The 19,016-nt window shown below is 33.1% G+C and overlaps 1 protein-coding gene across 1 annotated transcript; it reads left to right on the top strand.

Annotated features, from left to right (window-relative positions):
* The first annotated feature begins 518 nt into the window (after positions 1 to 518).
* On the top strand, positions 519 to 17,027 carry LOC128174147 (multiple epidermal growth factor-like domains protein 10). Its single transcript, XM_052839770.1, has 10 exons — positions 519 to 523; positions 2,624 to 2,871; positions 12,229 to 12,483; positions 12,979 to 13,116; positions 13,638 to 13,775; positions 15,070 to 15,210; positions 15,471 to 15,608; positions 15,911 to 16,054; positions 16,176 to 16,296; positions 16,420 to 17,027. Exons 1-10 carry the CDS (start codon positions 519 to 521, stop codon positions 16,598 to 16,600), a joined length of 1,509 nt encoding a protein of 502 aa, XP_052695730.1. The 3' UTR covers positions 16,601 to 17,027.
* Positions 17,028 to 19,016: the final 1,989 nt, after the last annotated feature.

Genomic DNA, 19,016 nt, shown 5'->3' with positions numbered 1-19,016 from the left:
AAGGGAATCTGAATTAGAATCTTAAAAGTCATCCATAGTTTACATTTTATAAATAGTATGTCATCTTTCCATGTTTTTTCAATTAATGTACATAGGTTCCATAAGTATCAACTTCAATAAAATGATATACATGTATAATGGCACTGACACACTAAAGTATTCACTTTGAAACTCATTCATAATGTGTTTGCCCAATTACTAATCATATCTTTTCTCTTTTCAGCTGGATTTATTTACCAATAATCACCTTACATTTCTTCATAGGTTCACCTTTAGATATAATTTGTAAAATATATGTTGGTTACCATGTATCTATGTATAGCATATTTATGATATAATTTTATTCATAGATTTGTAAATTAACTTAAATGTTTGCATGAATGAGCCAGTCGTTGTCAAACTCATTGTTTATAATATATCAAAGTTATCAATACATATTTGTGTTTATTGTACGTTTTGCTTAAACATAAATACATGTAATTACTTGAACTATAAACACCAAAGATTTGTATAACATCATGTGGTACATCATGTACGTAAGTGGGCGATCATTTGACCATTGTTGTGTATAGTAAGTTTTTTTTTTTATTGATATATCTTTGTCATCTGCATTCTGTATTGTAAATAAATCACTTGCTTATACTAATGAAGTGTGACCAGGTAACAGAACAACTTCCTTGTTAATTACCACTTGTTGACAAACAATGAATTTATTAATCATGCTAAATGGTATTGTAACTCAACAATAAGAAACATTTCCCGTGTATTATGCATAGTCTTCAAGCGTTTTTATGCGAGACATTTTGTTATGGTCTTAAAAACATTATCTGTGTTTCTTTAGAAATTTTAAATGTATCAATTTCAAAATATATTTCCTTAAAAAAGTCAAAATGATCTGATTACAGTCCCCAAAGACAAATATCTCACCTAAGAAAGATTATGATCACCGATTTAAATTTGATGGTGATACTTTTTTCTGCATCTGTTTGGTCATCAATAGCATTTGGTATGTATAAACCTCTCATTCCTTAAAGCTTGATTTATTGACATTATTTATTTTTAAATCAAAACATTTGAAAAAAAAATATTATAAGGCTGCAGCAATAGGTATGATCTATCGTAACATAACAAACAGATCGATTAATAAATGAAGTGTATTTTTAGATGTAATTGTCAAAAAGAGGATATATGCATTTCTATGCATGAGAATATTCTGATGTAAACTTTGTTTGCATTTGGTTGGCTTATCTACGAGGGATGTAAGATGTGTATTGTAGCCCAGCGCGATGACGCTTTTCACGATTTTTGAATAGCTCCATTGGATATCTTTCACATTGTATAAAAACGAGCTTTCATTTCCACATAGTTTTAAACTTACAGTAATTCTATTGGGGCCTGTCGTTTAGACTGTTGCAAAATTGGTTGAAAATTATTGATGAAATTAGCTGATATAATGGTTCACATAAAACAAAATGATTAAGCAATGTAGATTTTTACTGAATTGGGGACTTTTATGGGTCTGATAAGGTATCTTGTGAAAGTTCATAGGTAGAGAAAGAAAGACTGGCACAAAGTCCATCAAAATGCAGCAAATTTTTGCCGGACTGTTACTATAACAGACACAGCAAATATCCTTAAAGTCAGAAAAAAATATCTAATGATAGATTCGTAACATTGTAAAACTGTTGGTATATCGCTATCGCGGGTGCATTTCATTTTGAAGCATATTTTGAAAGTAAGAAAAATATATGCCTGAAGAATACTGCATATGTTTACAGATGAATAACGAGTATAAACCGCTGAGAAACTGGTGAAAATGTTTCCCAGAGTAAATCAAAGACAGTTTTTAAATATTGTTAATAGTGATAAAACATTGGTTTCCTTTTTGAACACGTTAGAAAAATCCAAAACAATACATGGCTTAAAAAAACACAATAAAAGGGCATTAGCTGCCAAAAAAAAAATATAAACACAAAAGTGGATCTTTATTGCATGCTCTTGTCATGTGATGATATAGCAGATAGTAACCGTATAAATTATTAATGTTTAAGGGCAAAAGTGTTACATGTCTATATTACTGACATGCTATACCTTTTTAAAAGCATAGAATTTTTAATTTTACTGGTTTTCGTTACAAGTCACGACAAACCATAGGCTTGGCCATCAGTATGTGTTTCAGCGATATACCTAAAGCAGTGTACCCTGACACATTTGAAAAATTGATTCAGAGATTGAAATTACGTATTTCAAACCGCGAAGGATACTTTACAGGAATGTACTTTGTAATTTACTTTGTAATTTACTGTTCGAGTCGAATGCTCATTTTTAAAACCTTACAATAGGATTACATATTGCAAAACCCTCGTATAACAAACCAAATATATTTGTTTGAAAGAAATTAAAAATAAAACAATATGTTCGACTCATCTTTTCATAACCATTTTTACCCCCCCCCCCCCACCCTTTCCCCGCCACTCCTCCCACCGAAACCAAAACAAAACAAAACGAAACAAACAGGCACAAACATATAGAAAAGGGGGAAATCCAAACATTATTTTATGTATGCCTCGTTTGCACTGATATACCATTATTTCGGAGTGGTCGCATAATCGTCATAAAAAAGTATTATCATTTTACTTACAGACAATATTGCATTTAACAAATCGGCATGGCAGCAATATCCATTTGACGACCGACAATTTGGAGCGGAACTTGCTGTAGACGGTCGAAAATCAGATTTGTCTGCTTATGGGGGCCAGTGTACGATATCAGCGAACAGTAAACCAACCGCAGAATGGCGTGTAGACCTGGGAGCTGTTCTTAGAATTCACCATATTTCAATTCTGTACAGAACTGACAATTCAAAGTGGGGTAATGTATTGGTTTTTAAAAATATAAATTCTACGGAGAAACTGTAAAGTGTCATTTGATTGTGAGACTGAATTCATCACCATAATGTGGGTGTGCACATGCGATTGTAGATGTAAGAGAGAGAGAGAGAGAGAGAGAGAGAGAGAGAGAGAGAGAGAGAGAGAGAGAGAGAGAGAGAGAGAGAGAGAGAGAGAGAGAGGAGAGAGAGAGAGAGGAAGAGAGAGAGAAAGAGAGATGATGTACAGTTTTTCAATAGATGCAATAATAAACTTATTATTTTTTAACGAAAATTCGGTCCAATGGGCATATTGCTGATCTGAACAATAATCTTAATATCTTTCTATATTTTTTTTTGTTTGTATATAAAACTATTTTAAAATATTGTAAAGTTCCCTTACAAATATAATTCTTTTTACATAAATGTGATTAAAATACATTGGATCGATGTGATCAAAACAGATGATCATTACTTTATGGACGGAGCATATGCATGGTATTAAGTAATGTCAATTGCTAATTAAGGTCTTCCGTTTCCAACGGAAGACCTTATTGTTTTCGTACTGTTTCTTATTAAGGTCTTCCGTTTCCAGCGGAAGACCTTATTGTTTTCGTACTGTTTCTTATTATTATTATTTTTTTTTCCAAATTTTGTGCACGAGATTTCTCGAAATCTATTCGACCAATCTCAACCATTTTTTCACAGATTGTTGGGCGTAATCTAAACTTCATACATTTTTCTTAATTTTTTCGTAGTCACTTCCGGTACCGAATTGTCGGCCATTTTGTAATTTTTGACGACCCATTTTGTGCAGCTATAAACTCGGAAACCAAAAGAGATATGAATATGAAATTTTCAGGATAGGTAGACTATAGTTTGAAGTTGTGCAGCATGTAGTTGTTTAATGCCTGTTGCGCCATTTCTTGGAGCTCGCCTGGGCACGAAAATTGGGCACGAATTTTCATTCAAAATTTTCACACGTTTTGATTTATATCTTTTTATCCGTTGATATTTTGTTAAAACATATATAACAAAAGTGGTAGAGAATCAAAAGTTCTTTCCAACAAAATCAATAAAAAGGGGCTGGCCCCTTTTTTAAGGGGCCAAGGCACTCTTAAACTCTATTACAAATAACTTAAAAACGATAAAGATTTTGTAATGCAATATAGAAGCAAAGTTGTTGATCGTACCAATATCTATTAGAAAAAATTATTGCCACGCCCATTTATTACGTAATTAGGGATTTTTAGGGGCCAAAGTACTTAAACTTTGACGCAATATAACTAGAGAAGTAGACATTTTTTGTTAGACATGATAGAAGAGAAAATGTTTAAATTTATGATTTAAATCGATTCCACTTATCAAAACACGAATTCCTGTCCCCATTAAGGATCTAGAGGGCTGGCCCCTAAAATATTCATACATTTGTATCTCAAAAATGATCAACAATTTTAGATGGGTGTAAGAACAAAAATTGTTAGTATTCTTAAGACCTTTTCAAAGAAATCAAGAAAAAGGGGCTGGCCCCTTTTTTTTGGGGGGGGGGGGGGCAAGAAACTCGTAAAGTATATTACAAATTACTTAAAAACGATTAAGATTTCGTAATGCATTATAAAAGCAAAGTTGTTAATTGTAGCAATATCTATCTGGAAAACTCATTGCAACACCCATTTATTACGTAATTAGGGATTTGTATACATTATCTGATGTGTGTGGGTGTGGGGGGGGGGTAATTCTAAAATTATATCGATTATTCATGGTATGATTAAAAACAGAAATCGCAAGGAAGACCTACTCGTTACTCGTAACGAGATCGTATCTAGTTATTATTATTAAGGTCTTCCGTTTCCAACGGAAGACCTTATAGTTTTCGTACGATTTCTTATTAAGGTCTTCCGTTTCCAACGGAAGACCTTATAGTTTTCGTACTGTTTCTTATTATTATTATTATTTTTTTCCACAAATTTTGTGCACGCGATTTCTCGAAAACTATTCGGCCGATTTCGACCATTTTTTCTCAGATGATTGCCAGTGGTCATAATTCTAGAAGTTTTTTTAAATTTTGAAATCGGCACTTCCGGTTCCGATTTACGGCCGATTTTGTAAGTTTTTACGACTAATTTTGTGCAGACATACACTCAGAGACTATCAAGGATAGGAATATGAAATTTTCAGGATAGGTACACTATAGATTGATGTTGTGCACAATGTAGTTTTTTTGCGCCAGTGGCGCCATTTCTATGAGCTCGCATAGGCTCGAAAATTGGGTACGAATTTCGAATCAAATTTTTCATACGTTTTGATCTGTATCTTTTTATGAGTAGATATTTTGTTAAAATATATATAACAAAAGTGGTAGATAATCAAAAGTTCTTTTCAATAAAATCAAGAAATAGGGGCTGGCCCCTTAAATTAGGGGCCAAGACAGTCATAAACTCTATTACGAATAACTTAAAAACAATAAAGATTTTGTAATGCATTATAGAAGCAAAGTTGTTGATCGTACCAATATTTATTTGAAAAAATCATTGCCACGCCCTTTTATTACGTAATTAGGGATTTTTAGGGGCCAAAGTACTTAAACTTTGACGAAAAATAACTAGAGAAGTATACATATTTTGTTAGACATCATAGAAGAGAAAATGTTTGAATAAATGATTTAAATTGATTCCACTTATCAAAACACGATTTTCTGTCCCCATTAAGGATCTAGAGGGCTGGCCCCTAAAATATTCAATCATTTGTATCTCAAAAATGATCAACAATTTCACATGGATGTAAGAACAAAAAATATTTGTATTCTTAAGACTTTTTCACACAAATCAAGAAAAAGGGGCTGGCCCCTTTTTTTAGGGGCCAAGGCCTTCGTAAACTCTATTGCAAGTAACTTAAAAACGATTAAGATTTTGTAATGCATTATAGAAGCAAAGTTGTTGATCGTACCAATATCTATTAGAAAAAAATCATTGCCACGCCCATTAATTACGTAATTAGGGATTTTTAGGGGCCAAAGTACTTAAACTTTGACGAAAAATAACTAGAGAAGTATACATATTTTGTTAGACATCATAGAAGAGAAAATGTTTGAAAAAATGATTTAAATTGATTCCACTTATCAAAAGACGAATTTCTGTCCCTATAAGGATCTAGAGGGCTGGCCCCTAAAATATTCAATCATTTGTATCTCAAAAGTGATCAACAATTTTAGATGGATGTAAGAACAAAAAATGTAAGTATTCATAAGACCTTTCGTATAAAATCAAGAAAAAGGGACTGGCCCCTTAAATTAGGGGCCATTAGACTCCTAAACTCTATTACTCATACCTTAAAAACGATTAAGATTTTGTAATGCATTATAGAAGCAAAGTTGTTGATAGCAGCAATATCTGTTTGTAAAACTCATTTCCAAACCCATTGATGACGTAATTAGAGATTTTAGGGGACTAAAATATTAAATCTTTAATGTGCTGTATGTTAAAAAGCAAAACTCTTTGTTAAGCTTTTAAAGGATATTGACAATCGTATACATTATCTAAAAGGAGGTGGTTGAGGTGGAATTCTGAAATTTCATTGATATTTTAATCGAATCGTTTAAAAAATTAAACGGAAGACCTACTCGTTACTCGTAACGAGATCGTATCTAGTTATTATTATTATTATTTTTTTTTTCCACAAATTTTGTGCACGAGATTTCTCGAAAACTATTCGACCGATTTCGACCATTTTTTCAGAGAAGATGAGTCTTGATGTAAACTTCATACGTTTTTGAGATTTTTCCTGTCGGCACTTCCGGTACCGATTTATCGGCCATTTTGTACATTTTTACGACCTATTTTGTGCAGAGCTGATCTCAGAAACTATCAGAGATATGACTATGAAATTTTCAGGATAGGTAGTCTATAGTCTGAAGTTGTGCACTATTATTTTGTTTTACGCCAGTGGCGCCATTTTTTTGGAGCTCGCCTAGGCACAAAAATTGGGTACGAATTTTCATTCAAATTCTTCATACGTTTTCATCTGTATCTTTTTATCAGTTGATATTTTGTTAAGACATATATAACAAAAATAGTAGATAATTAAACGTTCTTTCCAACAAAATCAAGAAAAAGGGACTGGCCCCTTAAATTAGGGGCCAAGACACTCGTAAACTCTATTGCAAATAACTTAAAAACGATCAAAATTTTGTAATGCAATATAGAAGCAAAGTTGTTGATTGTAGCAATATTTATCAGGTAAAATCATTTTCACACCCATTTATGACGTAATTAGGGATTTTAAGGGGCCAAAGTACTTAAACTTTGATGCAATATATCTAGAGAAGGAGACATATTTTGTTAGGCAATGTAGAAAAGAAAATGTTTGCATTGATGATTCTAATCAATTTCACTAATCAAATCTCCAAAGTCTGTCCCAATTAAGGATCTATAGGGCTGGCCCCTAAAATATTCAATCATTTGTATCTCAAAAATGAACAACAATTTTAGATGGGTGTAAGAACAAAAAATGTTAGTATTCGTGAGAACTTTCGATTGAACTCAAGAAAAAGGGGCTGGCCCCTTAAATGAGGAGCCAGGACACTCGTAAACTATATTACAGATAACTTGAAAACAAGCAAGATTTCAAATATCTTTGGTACTTAGCCTTTTTTACAAAATTGATACCAGCGAGATTTTAGTCACTGTAAGTGATTGAGACACAAACTTTTATAAATGATAGACAATCGATTGAAGATATATTTAACGGGTTTTCTTTTGTCAACCGTCACTTCCGGTACTCACCAGAAGAGTTCAAACAATTCATTTTTTTCACAAGTTTAACTGATTATCTTTGGTGTTTCATCTGCTATGATTAACAGTAGTGTACACTAAACATATGTATAAAAAACCCTAGCTTTTATTTTCATAAACCTCTTTTGTTCGTCCGTTTTCGGTCTCGAGACAAAAAACCTAGATTCACCAAGATCGCAGATTTGGCAGAGAATATCGATATTTCATCGTATCATATGAAAACAAAATCGGACGGAAGACCTACTCGTTACTCGTAACGAGATCTAGTTATTATTATTTTTTTCCACGAATTTTGTGCACGCGATTTCTCGAAAACCATTCGGCCGATTTCGACCATTTTTTCTCAGATGGTAGCCAGTGGTCATAATTCTAGAAGTTTTTTGAAATTTTGAAATCGGCACTTCCGGTTCCGATTTACGGCCGATTTTGTCAGTATGTACGACCCATTTTGTGCAGACATAAACTCAGAGACTATCAGAGATAGGAATATGAAATTTTCAGGATAGGTAGACCATAGGTTGATGTTGTGCACAATGTAGTTTTTTGGCGCCAGTGGCGCCATTTCTATGAGCTCGCCTAGGCTCGAAAATTGGGTACGAATTTCGAATCAAATTTTTCATACGTTTTGATCTGTATCTTTTTATGAGTTGATATTTTGTTAAAACATATATACCAAAAGTGGTAGATAATCGAAAGTTCTTTTCAACAAAATCAAGAAATAGGGGCTGGCCCCCTTTTTTAGGGGCCAAGACACTCATAAACTCTATTACAAATAACATAAAAACGATAAAGATTTTGTAATGCATTATAGAAGCAAAGTTGTTGATCGTTCCAATATCTATTAGGAAAAAAACATTGTCACGCCCATTTATTACGTAATTAGGGATTTTTAGGGGCCAAAGTACTTAAACTTTGACGAAAAATAACTAGAGAAGTATACATATTTTGTTAGACATCATAGAAGAGAAAATGTTTGAATAAATGATTTAAATTGATTCCACTTATCAAAACACGAATTTCTGTCCCCATTAAGGATCTAGAGGGCGGGCCCCTAAAATATTCAATAAATTGTATCTCAGAAATGATCAACAATTTTACATGGGTGTAAGAACAAAAAATATTTGTATTCTCAAGACCTTTTCAAAGAAATCAAGAAAAAGGGGCTGGCCCCTTTTTTTAGGGGCCAAGGCACTCGTAAACCCTATTACAAGTAACTTAAAAACGATAAAGATTTTGTAATGCATTATAGAAGCAAAGTTGTTGATCGTACCAATATCTATTTGCAAAAATCATTGCCACGCCCATTTATTACGTAATTAGGGATTTTTAGGGGCCAAAGTACTTAAACTTTGACGAAAAATAACCAGAGAAGTATACATATTTTGTTAGACATCATAGAAGAGAAAATGTTTGAATAAATGATTTAAATTGATTCCACTTATCAAAAGACGAATTTCTGTCCCCATTAAGGATCTAGAGGGCTGGCCCCTAAAACATCAATCATTTGTATCTCAGAAATGATCAACAATTTTACATGGGTGTAAGAACAAAAAATATTTGTATTCTCAAGACCTTTTCAAACAAATCAAGAAAAAGGGGCTGGCCCATTTTTTTAGGGGCCAAGGCACTCGTAAACTCTATTACAAGTAACTTAAAAACGATAAAGATTTTGTAATGCATTATAGAAGCAAAGTTGTTGATCGTACCAATATCTATTAGAAAAAATCATTGCCACGCCCATTTATAATTAGTAATTGGGAATTTTTAGGGGCTAAAGTACTTAAACTTTGACGCAAAATAACTAGAGAAGTAGACATATTTTGTTAGACATCATAGAAAAGAAAATGTTTGAATTTATGATTTAAATCGATTCCACTTATCAAAACACGAATTTCTGTCCCCATTAAGGATCTAGAGGGCTGGCCCCTAAAATATTCATACATTTGATCTCAAAAATGATCAACAATTTTAGATGGGTGTAAGAACAAACATTGTTAGTATTCTTAAGACCTTTCAAAGAATTCAAGAAAAAGGGGCTGTCCCCTTTTTTTTCTTTGGGGGGGGGGGCAAGAAACTCGTAAAGTCTATTACAAATTACATAAAAACGATTAAGATGTCGTAATGCATTATAAAAGCAAAGTTGTTAATTGTAGCAATATCTATCTGGAAAACTCATTGCCACACCCATTTATTACGTAATAATGGATTTGTATACATTATCTGAAAGTGGGGGGGGGGGGATAATTCTAAAATTGTATCGATTATTCATGGTATGATTTAAAACAGAAATCGCAAGGAAGACCTACTCGTTACTCGTAACGAGATCGTATCTAGTTATTGATTTCAAATTGTTTGCTGTGACATAATGTACAATTATCTTTCATTTTATTCAACGCATTTGTAAATGAAGTCATAAGGAAACTAGAAAAACCCTTATCTTAATTTAACCTGATTGTTCCTTTGTTTCCTTGTGGTCGGTAATATAATGACTAGTATTACTTCTTCAATTTTGCTGTTATGTCAAAAAGTAAGAAATTAGTGCAGTATAAAAGAACTGTTCATTCTAAAAAAAAAAAAGACCTGCTTAGTCAGTGTCTATGTCACGTTAAAGCTGCCTCCAAGCAATCTCAGGCTTAAATCAAACATTATGCTGCTATGTAAAAAAGTAAGAAATTAGTGCAGTATAAAAGAACTCTTATTTCTAAAAAAGACCTGTATAGTCTGTGTCTATGTCACGTTAAAGCTGCCTTCGAGCAATCTCTGACTTAAATCAAACATTGAACACTATCTTAATGTACCTTGATTTGAAACACTGACAACAATGAAATGCAATTGAAAGTGTTTTGATAAAAAGTTGTTTATAAAAAGTTTATTCGAAAACTTATAATAAGCAATAATTTTATGACTAACGTAATATGACGTAAATCAAAAATTGCTTCATGATCCTGATGCCTGAACACCGCTCGTTAATAGGCAATGTCGCGCGTGTATTAAAACCCTCCGATTTCGTTAAACCCGATTATACACATGAAACCTGTGGCCTACGTGTAGTATTCCCTTCAAGGTCTATTGACTTGATGCATGCATTTCTTATTTTATTTGCATATCATGTGTATTAATAATGCATCACCATGTTTACTTAATGATAAAATTCTTTTGACTTGAAAAAAATGCGTAGAATTTAATTATTTCATCGCGACTGAATTACACGGCGAGGCAAGATGTGAGGTGAGACCTCTACAGCGAAATACTCAAAACTGCTAAGAGTTATGCAGCTTAATTGAGGTGGCTCTATACACCACCTTTTGACGACGCAGTACGCTACAAAGTAAATCTGGAAGCATGAAATTCCGGTACTGGCTGATTTAAACTGAGGCGAATTGTGTGGGGGCCGCTCTGTTGAAAAATTTGTTAAATTAAAAGATTGAATTTCATAATTGGAAAATTCCTTACTTATAAGTAATATGGTGTATGACACCTTCACGTTGTTTCGTATTATTTATCGAAATAAACAATATAATCAAGTATATTTTTTTTAAAAAGTTTCTTTCCCATCATTGACATACTACAGCATAGCGCAGTGGGTTAGTGGGTTCACGTCAAACCAGTAGATCATGGGTTCGAATTCCATTGAGGGCGATAACATTTTTAACCTTTCACAATTTCTAAAACGTAATTTTTGGTGGAATATGTTAAAGAAAATTCTAAATAGGTGAAAGTATTTCAATTAAAATATCGAGAGATGTTCCTTACCACCTTAAGGGGATGGGAGGGTGGCTTTGAATTTCTCTCAGGGTGGGATACATAAATCCTATTAGTTAATTTTCCCCTTTATTTATTTGACTAAGTTTTGAATTGATGCGAATATATTCACTTATATAGGTCTTTAATGAAATATGTATGTATTTATCATACCAAAATGATATTTAGGAAATTTTCTTCAACTAAGAAATGAGAAGTCTCCAAGGTGTTTGGGCCTTGGGACTTAGACCTTTCAAACCGAATAAAATTTAAAATATTTTTTGTTTTTATTTGCAATGATTTTCATTCAATTTTTTTATGTCACATTTATTTAAGTACATTTTTTATAACATCAAGCAGCTTTTTCAGATGATTTGTGAACAGAGTAAGAAAATATGAAAAATTATGTTTTGGGGAAGTACTAAAAAAATGCAATAATAACATTTTTAAATGTTAAGAAGTTTAATATACTTTATTTTATGTCCGAAGGAATTATCCATCATATGACAAAATAATTTCTCTCAATTTGGTAATAGTTACCTTTAAAAAAAATTATATAACAAAAACACGGAAAAACATTAATTTTTTTTTTTTAAAATATCTATAATATCCCTATCATCATTTTTATATCTGATAAGTATATGTTTTGTGGTCTTCTTTTGAAAATTGCAATAAACTGTGGGTGTATAGAGCCACCTTAAGAAAGAAACATGGCAGAAAGTGCCTATTTACGAGTGGTGTTCAGCTTTAAGGTTATAACAATCTCAATGATCTCAAACATATTGTATATCAAAAACTCATCTGAGCTGTATATTGTATATTTTTTTGTAGACGCAAACAACTTTTTCACAACAAGATTCCTGGGCTTTTCAGTGTATATTTCAAACACAACAAGAAAGGAAGATGGACTTCTTTGTTTTAGGGACACAAACTATACTAGAAGAACAATCCCTAATCCTCAAAGCATTTTATGTAGAGCTTACGGAAGATATGTAATATATTATAACAACAGAACCCATCCACCGTTTCCAAATGGATATTCTAAAGACGGTGCAAACAACGAACTTTGTGAAGTAGAAGTTTTTGGTAAGAAAATAACACCTTATTTTATATTTCATTGAGTGAAATAATGTCATTCATTCACTCGATTGCATTGTTTTAATCGGATCAAAACCACCCGTTTTCTCCTCCCACTCATCGAGGTCTGATAGGTATAGCTCTACCTCTTACCAATCAGAGAAAGGTTTTTTTTGTTTTTCAACACTTAATTGAATTATCAAAATGTAAAATCAATTCATTCTTGTTTGCAATATAATCTTCAGTACTGAGGAGTTAAACCTATTATAAAACAGATAAAAGCAAGTTGTAATAGGCGGGGGTATGTTTAGACTGTATGCAAATGTAGAGGTCGTATGAACATTACCGTTTCACTGTTTCTATACCTGTCAGATCCTGATAAGAACAATGAGAAGGGAGGTGGTTTTAATCAGACTGCTATTGTTCAATCAGATGTAAAAATATTGTTGTATTTTTAATCAGGCTATGATAATACTTCTGTTAAATGGTTATATAATCCAATAGGATGTCAAAACCCAGGTAATTACGGATTAAACTGCTCATCCAAGTGCCCTTTGAACTGCCAGGGAGGTTACTGCGACATTGTGGAAGGAACATGCATAAGTTGCACAAAAGGATATGAAGGGGCGCGTTGCACTGAACGTACTTTTTTTTTTCATTTTATTCGGGGGTTGGGGTGGGGGTTCTTATAAGGAACACAGCAACCATCACGGGTCAGTTGCTAATATTTCCCGTTAGCTCTTCTTATTTGAAATTTGATAAGTTACTGTAAACCAACTTTCATTTGCGACGATTTTATTTCGCGGTTTTCTTCCTAAAAATTGGTTTGCGACAACTAATGTCCACGACCAAGCATTATCTAGACCCATTTTGTTATACAAACCATTTGACATGGACTGGTTTGCGGCGAAAAATATTCGGGACGACGATACTCCCGCGATGCTTGCGAAAATCTCTTGCACGCGAATAAAAGTTGGTTTACAGTATTTGTTGTATTCTGTTATTTGTTTTTTACTGTCACGCGATGGCCCATAGTACTTTTGTTTTAAGTAACCAATAACTAAAGGAAAGATGCTTTAATTCGATTTGTTTGTTTTCTTGAAATTTTTATACGACATTACCTCGTAAACACAGTAGCTAAAAAGAGGAACAATTTTTTGCAGATTGTTCAGATAATACATATGGTATGGAATGCAAACAGATATGTGGAAACTGTATCAATGGGGAACAATGCCACCCTGTGAACGGAAGTTGCTTGAACGGTTGTGACAGGGGGACCTATGGTGTTAAATGTAACCTAGGTAATACTGTAAGGAAATTGTAAACAAAACCATTGCTGCAACACACAATGCAATAAAAAGTATATAAATATGCAAATAACTATGAAAACAAATTAACGCTTACCTATTAGGATGCCACTTTATCGGATCCTTAAATAATCAGAGACAAAATTCTTTTTTTAGCTCACCTGAGCCAAAGGCTCAAGTGAGCTTTTCTGATCACAATTTGTCCGTTATCTGTCGTTGTCGTCGTCGTTGTCGGTGTTAACTTTTCACATTTTCATCTTCTTCTCAAGAACCACTGGGCAGATTTCCACCAAATTTGGCACAAAGCACCTCTAGGTAAAGGGGATTCAAGTTTGTTCAAATGAAGTGCCACGCCCTCTTTAAAGGGGAGATAATTGAGAATTATTGAAAATTTGTTGGTATTTTTCAAAAATCTTCTTCTCAAAAACTATTCGGCCTGAAAAGCTTAAACTTGTGTGGAGGCATCATCAGGTAGTGTAGATTCAAGTTTGTTCAAATCATGGTCCCTGGGGGTAGGGAGGGGCAACAAGAGGGGGATCAAGTTTTACATAGGAATATATAGAGAAAATCTTTAAAAATCTTCTTCTCAAAAACTTTTAGGCCAGGAAAGCTCAAATTTAATTGGAAGCTTCCTCAGATAGAGTAGATTCAAGATTGTTCAAATCATGGTCCCCGGGGGTAGGGTCGGGCCACAATTGGGGGATCAAGTTTTACATAGGAATATATAGAGAAAATCTTTAAAAATATTCTTGGAAAGTTTTCGGTCCAAAACTCAGTACTTAGTGTGAAAGCACAGGTGGATAAAATTGGCAGATTTTCAATTTTTTTTAGCATTTAGCAAGATCTACTGTACTCAGTTGTCAGGATATTTTGATACTGTAATGCTAATTCGATCAGAATTAAGGCAATTGTTGTTCAGGTGAGCGATGTGGCCCCTGGGCCTCTTGTTTTTAAAACCACCATTTGCAAACACCCCACCCTTTGTTTTGGTTAGATCAGTATAAAATGAACACTATGAAAGATCATAATGCAAAGAGATTATTTTGTCTAATTTTTAATAATATTTAGAGAAAAGGCAAGTGGTATATAGTTTTTGTTCCTTTCCTTTCAGGCCTTTCTGCGCGGGCAATACATATTATATATATTTTAAACAGACGAAAAATACAGCCATATCAAAATCAGTGTTCGCCTTTAAATAAAAGCACAAACATGGTTTTTCTAAGTGAAACTTAAAATAGTTTTTTTAAAGATGCATCTAATTACTATTATTAATTACAACTGATTTTAGCATGCCCTTATGGTCACTTTGGATATGACTGCAAAGAAAAATGTAACATTAACTGCGGGGTTCCGGAAAAATGCGACAGAGAAACTGGGGAGTGTAGTGGTGGTTGTCAGGCCGGATGGAAGGGACCACGATGCGATCAAAGTATACTGTTTATATCTTATTTTTTTATGTTTGACATTGGGTTATTTATGTATTTGGCCTTATTCAATTTTGTTTTTCCCTCCTAGCCATTGCTAATAAAGATCGGTTAAAAAACACAAAATAATATTGATATCAATTTTAATGATAAAAAAATGCAATAAAATTTAAGAAAAAATGCATATCATATACACATGTAAGTTTTTGTGAAATCAAAATCACTCTACCACATTGTAAAAACAAAACAAGCATTTTCATTACAGGATGCACTGATGGTAAATTTGGACTAAATTGTTCACAACCCTGTGGATTCTGCACTGAGAAGAAACAATGTCATTTCATTAACGGTATCTGCGTGGAGGGATGTGATAGTGGATATATTGGAAGTTTATGTGTTCAAAGTAAAAAATTCATTATTAGTAAAACATATAATCCTTACAGTTACACACTTACATTGTACACACATACGCACCCATTCATACACGTTATAGATATTCATAATAACATATATTTTAAAAAAAAAATATGATAGTGTTATTTTGCAACGATTTTGCAAACTAAATACAGAACAAAACAAAAATTTACAAAAAAAACAACAAATAATCTAAAACATTTAAAAAAAGACAAATGTTATAATATAAACAAAAATATAATTTATTCATTATAACTTACCATTACCTTTTGTTTAATCCTTTTTTAACAGACTGCGTTAACAACACGTATGGACCAAACTGTTCGTATAATTGTGGAAACTGTCTCTACATATATGGAGAGCAATGTCATCACGTGACTGGGCGCTGTCCAAGGGGATGTTCTTCTGGATACACGGGGGACAGATGCCAAAAACGTACAGTGACATCACAATTTTCACTATCAAGTTAGGTTACATTTAGCATCCATTAAATATGTATTTTGTCGATAGTATTAACACGATTTATGGTCTATAATTAAAGTTTTGTTCGCTTCAGATGTGTCAAATGCATCACTAACAGTCTCGGAAGAACCAATCATCCATACAAACATTCTTCTTTATACGTTTGTTTCACTGTTTTGTGTCAGCATTTTGACTAACATTATTTTAACAATAAGGTAAGTTTTATTGATTTGTTTTACATTAGGAACTGTAGAAAAGCAAACTAATTTTACAATGTCATGAATTATGAAAAAAAGAAAGCACAATCCAATAATTTTAGACCTTATATCTCTTTATAGAAACAGACGGCTTCAAATGAAATATAAACCGAATAAGCAGTACAACGAGATCAGTGCACGTAACACCGTTGTTGTACACAATAACACAGCGTATGAAACTGTAGAGAATCGAGCTGAGTATCTAGAGTGTGGAGAGTTTAATCAAGCTTCACTCTATGAGTGTGTCAATTCCCTGGACTAGGGCATTATAACTTCTTTCTCACGTGTACGGCGATGGAAAACACTATGTTTGGGTGATAATATATACAAATTGATGAAAGTTAAGGGGAAGGGAACTAAAAAAAAATTGTACAATAAATCAATTAACTATAATCATAAATATTTGTAAATCGTATTTATTTTCATTACAATCCCAGAACAATGAATAAATCAAGAAAATCGATCGCTTAGTTCCAGTTCCCCACCACAAAGGGAGATGCCATTGAACTTTGGTCCGTGACACCACACCATCTATATGGGTTTATTTTATCAACAAAGTATCATGTGTCAGTATTAGAAAATCATGATATTCGTTCGAAATGAAACGTTTTGAAAATTTTGAATGATCGTTTTGAGACAAGAATAGTCATCTAAACAATTCACCGTCAAAATCCGATTCGGCTTTTTTATACCCCCCCCCCCCCCCCGTTCGAAGAAGGAAGGGCATATTGTTTTGCTATTGTCTGTCGGTATGTTGGTCGGTCAGTCCACCGTCAGTTTACAGGTTCATTCGAATCTATTTTCGACAGAAGTATGCCCCTTGGACATAGAAAAATTCCAATTAATTGCAGTTTCCGCTCATTCGCTTCGCAGAGAATGCACATATTGAAATGAAATGTGGTATACAGGTTAAGTATGATAATTATCAAGATCAAGCTCGGTACTGGGTACGATCAAGCAATCTTATACAGAGCTATGCCCCTTGGACGAAGAAAAATTCCAATATTTGCAGTTTCCTTTCATTTGCTTTGCAGATGTTTCAAAAATTTGCAGTTTCCATTCATTTTCTTCACAGATGTTTCAAAAGGAGGGGGCATAAGTGTTTTACAAACATCTCTTGTTTATATTGTTGGCTTACCTGTGTTGTGTTCAAAAAGGGAGTCTTTTGCCTTCCTCGACAACAACTATAACCTCGGCTTCGCCTTGTAAAATAATTGCTGTCTCGGGGGACAAGTTTCAGCGATATCCAGTTTTAAATGTCAATACCTTAATCAATATTCATTGATATCCGATAATCACTATTAATACTTCATTTAATATTAGCGATAGCCAAAGTTAAATGATAAAAAATACCCGAAAAAATTAATATTTAAGATATTGATAAGTTAACGACAATGCCAAAAATATGTTCAAAACTTTATCGATCAATTTAAAACAATACTAAAATCAATATTCAGCAATATTGATCAACTAATGATTCTAACCCAGCCCTAATTCTTTAGTGAAGTAAGGCATTAACCACATGATTTTAAAATAAAGAATAATTTGATCAACAAAACTGTTACTGATGGACTCTGTCTCAGTTTTACAGAATAAGATTAACAAAATATATATTCGCTACATGACATTATACCAAAACCCGTGATCTGGGGTCGCATAGTTCACAATATAAGTACAGATATTCTCTCTTATTCTGATTATGTACTTAGTTTGCCTGTTAGATTCCTGTTTGAGCTGAAGAAAATTAAAAAGAAATTAATTCTGATAAACTATTTGACCAATAGAGCTCCGTTCTAATATCGTTTATCTGGTTATTTTAGCGAGATTATAATTTTGGCCTATTTTTCGCGATTTTTAAAAATTCACCAAAATTAAAATCATCAAATTTAAGTACTTCAATGTATATAGATTTTGTTGACAGACATGTAGTTTTGGCCTATTTTTTTTTTTTATCTTTTTCCAGTCTTTGAGTATGATTAATAAGGATACTTGTTACAAGCATAAAGTGTTTCAGATAAGTATGGACATTTACTCTTTATTAATACCCTACTAATGTAATTAAAACAAAATTACTATGAATAAATAGTTAATTGTTTAAACACCATCTCACTTTCAGATTCTTTATGTGTGCAATTAATCCTAGTCATAGGGGTGTTAGATTTGTTGTTTTATGACAACTATGGTCCATATCGATTCCGTGCAGATAAATGTCCGATTAGGGATATTTTTCCTTATAATTAAATTGGTTATCAATAGGTATTATTTTTCAAGCATTTAGGAAGTACTATTATGATACTTTCATTTTAAATATTGAAGTATGATTGGTTAAGACGCAGTTAATAATCCATTCTATTACCCTCAGCGTTAGCAACACATTTGGTAACGGGTAACACTATATAAATAGTGCCTCTTTGGGAGGGTAAGAGTTGAAATTGACCCCCCGAGAAAGCCATTGTCAACCAACGCGAAGCGGAGGTTAACAATGGTATTCGAGGGGTGTCAATTTCAACCCTTACCCTCCCAAACAGGCACTATTTATTTTATAATACTGAATGTCTTAATTTTTAAGAAAACTTACTGCTTTTATATAGGAATGACATTATTTCTTTGGCAAACCCTGCGCGCATAATTTACGCGCATGTAAAAATGCGTTGTGTTACCCGTTGCCAAGTGTGTTG

This window comes from Crassostrea angulata, chromosome 2 (assembly GCF_025612915.1).
Source record: "Crassostrea angulata isolate pt1a10 chromosome 2, ASM2561291v2, whole genome shotgun sequence".
NCBI classification, from domain to species: Eukaryota; Metazoa; Mollusca; class Bivalvia; order Ostreida; family Ostreidae; genus Magallana; species Magallana angulata.
The sequence above is the reverse complement of the archived record's forward strand: the minus strand, read 5'-3'. Positions and strand labels throughout refer to the sequence as shown.

Excerpts from the sequence above, each read along its gene's own strand:
- LOC128174147 (XM_052839770.1), top strand. Across the intron at positions 13,776-15,069 it reads TGGTGTTAAATGTAACCTAG|CATGCCCTTATGGTCACTTT; the intron begins GTAATACTGTAA and ends AACTGATTTTAG. Across the intron at positions 15,211-15,470 it reads GGGACCACGATGCGATCAAA|GATGCACTGATGGTAAATTT; the intron begins GTATACTGTTTA and ends TTTTCATTACAG.